Below are 6,000 nucleotides of genomic sequence, written 5' to 3' on the forward strand. Positions count from 1 at the left end.
ACACGGCAGTGTCGGGGGTCTTTATCCATGGAATAATCAACGTACACAAAGCATAATCCGTGCCTGGGAAGGCGGGCTGTCGTCGGTAGAATAATCCGGTATACAGGTCCACTCGCTCGTCGGCTCTGGGGCTCCTCGGGTGCAGCTTCACGTGGGGTCAACCACCCTGGATAAGCAGCCAGTTCTCTGCCCGAAACGATGGGGTACTGACTACGGTAGTATTCTCACCGCACGAAGCACTATATATTAACAGACTATTATTAGCTTAATAGACTACGTCCAACTCGACGATATAGTGCCAAATATGACTATTCAAATATTAATATACACGATGTCTCAATACCGATGGTAGGCGAACTTGGCCTTACTCCCACACGTGGCGTCGCGGGGAGGCTTTACGTCTGTGACTCTATTGGAGGGTAAGAAACTGGACTGAAAAGAAAGTCCTACTTTAGTAGCGCAGTATATATACGCACTATGAACAAATAGTCCCATTAGTGGTGCGGTAGCCAGATTCCTACGCGGAACTAGGACTTGTTCGTACATGTTGAGCGGTACGTTTGAACTGGGTCTGAGGGGTATGGCAGCCTGGCACCAAGGTCTCGACCAATAGTAGAATGGAGACTATTATGGGATGTTCAGTAGGCTAGAATGGATATTCAATGCATATTGTACAAGGAATATACAAGGGATATCAGGGAATATTAGAGAATATACAAATACAATTAAATATATATATATAAATAAATATATATATTCGGTTTAATCTGGCCCTTCACAACAGTACCCGATGACTTAAAATGTGCCAGAGTGGTTCCACTACACAAAAAAGGAGACGGGACAAACGAGGGAAACTATCGTCCAGTTTCTATTCTCAGTGTCATCTCCAAAGTTCTTGAGAAGGTCATATTTAATCAAATATCAGATTTTCTTAAACAAACAGATCTCCTTTATCAATTCCAGTCTGGCTTTCACCCTGGGTATTCTACGGATGCTTGCCTGATTGATCTCACTGACCATATTTGAACCCAGATGGACTGTGGCAAACGAACTGGCATGGTTCTGATTGACCTGCAGAAAGCGTTTGATACTGTTGACCATCAGATCCTGCTTGAGAAGCTCAAAGCCTGTGGGATGGACGATGGGTCGGTGAGATGGTTTAGGTCGTACTTGACTGGGATGACCCAGGTTGTGAACATAAATGGTGTCGTATAATGAAATAACATGTGGGGTGCCGCAAGGCAGCATCCTTGCTCCATTGCTATTTTCACTATATGTTAATGACATGGTGTCTGCCGTATCCTGCAGACTCCTACTGTATGCTGACGACTCAGCACTTCTGGTGTCTGGAGACGACACGGCAGAAATACAAGCCGGTCTCAGTAGGGAGCTGGAAAGCCTTCACAAATGGTTAGTTGACAACAGATTATCGATTCACCTTGGAAAAACTGAGTCAATTCTATTCAGCTCAAAACATAAATTAAAGGAATGTTCCCGAATTGAGATAAGCTGTAATGGCTTCAGTGTCGAGTCTAGAGACTGTGTTAAATACCTAGGTGCAGACCTCGACCAAACACTCTCAGGGAAAACAATGGCCCTGAAGGTGATCAAAAAAGTTAACACAAGGGTGAAATTTTTGCACAGAAAAAAGAGGTTCTTATCACTGGAAACTATGAAACTGCTTGCCAACTGCATGATCCTCAGCCAATATGACTATGCATGTACGTACTGGTATAGTGGTGTTACAGTGAAAAGTAAACACAGGCTACAAACCAGCCAAAATAAGACCATACGATTGGTCCTAAATCTGCCACCTCGAACCCATATTGAGCCATGTCACTTCAATGAGGTGGGATGGCTCCCTGTGGAGCAGAGGGTCTCCTTTCTGAAACTGGGACATATGTATAAAATGTTAAATGGATCTGCCCCCAGATATTTATGCTCTCGTATTGTCCTGCGTGGCCAGGTCCACGGACGACAGTTACGGTCTGGGCAGCTCTCAGTTTATGAGCCTATAAAGGGTTCCTATTCACATAATGGCTTTCTGTCTACAGCCAGCCGGCTGTGGAACTCTCTGCCCAGGGCCATCCAAAACTCCCCCACTATTGCTGTCTTCAAGAGGGGTGTGAAGAGACATCTGCAACAATAGGTTGCAGAGGGTGCTTGGCCACCACTCTTGAAGAACATGAACATGACATGCTGAAATGAGGCGCTTTCAGAAAATTGTGTTGTCTATTTTATCTACTTGTTGTATCTATTTTATCTTCTTAACTCTTTCTTTGTGATTTATTGTATTTTTCTTGGGACCATGTTGGAAACAAGTCGACAGACTTTCACATGTTATCCTTGTACCCCTTGTTTTTATACTATTGTATAAATTGTATGTACTAAATAAAAATCAAATCATCAAATCATTATGTTATAGTTATCATTATGAATTGAAAATGGGGGACCCTGATGTAAACAAGACGAAAGTCTTTCTCTGGTCTGCGTCCCCTTAACACTTTAACTGCCCAAGGTTAAATTCATGATATACCATCCCTTGCCAGCTCTATTTAACATGGAGAAGTTCCCCTTCTTTGCAGGGCTATAACTTTTTAAATTCTATTGCTAGATTGCCATTATTAGGGCCCATTCAATGTCCTATATGTATTGTTCATGGTGTAGCAACGTTTAACTTTTTCATTCACATATTCATACTAAAATATGGTCTAAAGTATAAGTATGTTTTCATCTCTTTCTGCAGCTTTCTCCAGAACGTGATTTATAGCCCCAAATGCATTATATTGATGATGAAATACAGTTTGATAGCGATCTGTGCCAGATAATAAATTTCAACTGGATGTGGTTCTGGAAGTTACTACACGTCATCTGATGTTGACCGGATGGGCGAGGGGGCGTTTATAATTCCGTGGGCAACGTTATACCATTCATCTAATGTGGGTCATATGTTCATCATAGCAGTTTATATCGAACACGGTAATACTACACGCTAAAACTCACCCCAGTCTCCTCGGGCCGTTGGGCGATCAGCGTGGAGTAGACAGTTTTCAATTATGGGATGTTAAAATGCCAGATCTATTTCCAGGTTGTATAATAGTATATACGTCCAAATCATGTTGTTTTTTCGAGTTATTTCCACCGATCGATGTTCACTGTGTGAAGACGGAGTCTCTCTAACATTAGCGAGTGCCCGGACCACATATGGAGTGAGTCCTGCCGGTTCAAAGGTTGACATCCGGTTTCGATCTGCCGATCGGCCACCAGATGCTCTTGAACCGCTAGAGGGTTGAGAGGAGATCAGCAGTGTGTCTCAAGGCTGCAGAGGGGAAATATGATTCCGATCACAGATTTTTGAAATATTGATATCAAAGACGATTTTTACGGCGTCCTCGGCAACTTGAGCATGGCTAGGAAAGACGCCTAAACATTGATTGAAATGTTCAATCAATCAATCAACCAATCAATATTCAGCGTTGTGCACAGCGATGGACGGTGGCCACTGTGTGTTCTGTACTGCCCTGGCAAACTGCTTCCTTGATGGGACAAGGGATTATAATATTGATCTAAATCTAGGCTACGGTGTCACACCAAAAGAATGAAAGATTACGGGAGAAAGGGGGACACAAAAACACTTAGTACGCCGCTACAGTATGCAGGAGGAAATCTCTTTAACCCAGAGACCCCAGATGATGATCTATATTATTGCACATGACAGTGACTGCTCTAAATACAAACGAAACCCCAAACCTTAAAAACTGTGATATCGTTATCTGCGAAACCCCTGCTTTGGCGATATCGAACGTTGCCCTCTCTCTCTCTCATTCTACCACCAAGCCATCAGACTCATGAACAATACCTAAACAATTATGATTGTACCCTGTGTTTTTATGCATGTAGTATTTAAAGTTTTTTTTTAGTACTGTATGTACATTTTATTCTACTTTTGCACTTTTTACATCACCACTCTCAGCACTGTCACTTTTTTTAAATCATTATTATGCTGGTTTGTATTGTGTTCTCTTTGGTGTGTATTCTGCTGTGTATTTTATTGACATGCTGTGGGTCGAGGGCCGCAAGACCTCAGAATGTTGCTCTTTTTGTATGTAAATGTGACAAGATGCAACAATAAAGCTGAATCTGAATCTGAATATACCCCCCAAGCCCAACCTCCAGGCAATATCACCCCCCCCCCCCCCCCCCCCAAACACATAGAGCCCTAGGCTATCCTTTCAGCCCCACAGCAGCAGCACACACTCCTGCAGCCCTGAGCTCCGTGCTGTCAGCTGCTGCTGCTGCGGGGCTACAACAGGATTACCCTTGACCAACACAAGCCGCGTATCCCTCCTCCTGCATGTAAAATTAGACCCGTGCACGGTCCAACACACACACACACACGCGCACACACACGCACACACACTGTACACACACACTGACACACACTGCTCACTGAACAGAAGCATTACTTGTAGTATTCTCTGTATCATACCTCAAACCTGCCTTTGGTGATGCCGTTCATGTCTGCACGTCGTTATACAGCGCGCAGCACACACACATGCACACACACGCGCACACACACACACACAAGTCTAGGGCGAGAGCTCCGCTTCACGACTGCCGTGTTGTTTTTGTCGCCTATGTCGGTCGGAGTAGGGTCCTCCTGTCTCCGGGTCAACAACAACAGCAGTGCCGGTGCCGGTCCCGGTCCTGATCCCGGTCCTGGAGAAACCGTTGTCTCGGAGCCCGACGGCTCTACTCTCAGTCCGTCTCATCGCAGACAGAGCTGCCAGAAGAATAACAATAATAACATCATGGACGGACGGTCTGTCAAGTGACTTCACTTCCGCCTCTCCCTCTCTCCGCTCCGGGGGTCAGTGTGGCCCCTAAAGCCACAGAGTTTGGCTCAAACAGACGCGAACACAGGAAGACAGCCAGTCCGCCGTGTTGACCGAGGACTGTTTAAGACGGATGACATTATTCTTTCATCCGTGTTTTTTTTTTTTTTTTTTTGTTACTTGTTGTCTCGCAATCGAGGCAAGCCGGCAGAAATAAGAGATAGCACTTCCGGTCCGCAATAGTCTAAATGCTTCAAAGTGTAAGCCCTCATGTCAAACCTGTCCAGAGTTTTTTTTTTATACTTCAAAGTGTAAGTTACTAAGTCCTCATGTCAAACCTAATACAAAGTTTCAAAGTTAAAGAGAGAAAAAAATGATACATGGAGAAAAGCATGTTTAGTAAAAATATATAGATTTTCTAGCAATGACATTTTCATAGCTTATATCTAAAAAAAATAATAATAAAAAAAAAACATTCAGGCCCTGTCCACACGAGCGCTGGATTTAATATAACCGAAGTTTGAAAAAAAATAAAACTCCGTCCACACAGGTGAACAACAGGTGAACAACCGTGTATAATGAATGGATGCAAAAGTTATTTAACACATTGCAGAATGGGTACAATACAATACGGCTCAATACCAACAATTGTTAAGGGGATGCAGTCTGGACTGGGTTCCTTATAACAATAACTTGACAACACATGAGTTTAGTTTAGCTGCAGCTACATGTTTACTCTCAGCGTCAGGTCAGGAATGCGACAACAGACATCAGTCGATCACAACACTCTTCAACACAGACGATACGTTTCGAACAAAAGTTTGTTACAATAATTTTCATATAACGCTACTTGGGACAGCTCTGCTGTAAACACTGGCTCTGGCTCTGCTCTAATCTCTCTACCCCGCGGTCTGCCGTGAACATGGGAAATAATTGCGACAGCGCTGCTGTAAACACTGGGAATAACCTCGGTTGCTATGCCCACACGCAACCGCAAAACTTCACCCTGGCCACCGGTTTTCAAAGACCGCGGTTGTAGTGTAGCAAATCCCCGGTTGTGTGTGCCCGAACAGTGCAACTGCACACATACAATCATGGTTACATTAAATCCAGCGCTCGTGTGAACAACCCCTCAGTAGGCATGCAGTAAGGGCTAGGGTCATAA

General features: G+C 44.0%; 1 protein-coding gene across 1 annotated transcript in view; it reads right to left on the minus strand.

Annotated features, from left to right (window-relative positions):
* Positions 1-4,935, minus strand: part of fbxl2 (F-box and leucine-rich repeat protein 2) — a 149,359-nt gene extending 144,424 nt beyond the window's left edge. The window contains 1 exon segment of the mRNA XM_084312819.1: positions 4,490-4,935. Coding sequence (XP_084168945.1) covers positions 4,490-4,519 — 30 coding nt within the window. The 5' untranslated portion in view covers positions 4,520-4,935.
* Positions 4,936-6,000: the final 1,065 nt, after the last annotated feature.

Source organism: Notolepis coatsorum (genome assembly GCF_963971535.1).
Source record: "Notolepis coatsorum genome assembly, chromosome: 4".
Taxonomy (NCBI): Eukaryota; Metazoa; Chordata; class Actinopteri; order Aulopiformes; family Paralepididae; genus Notolepis; species Notolepis coatsorum.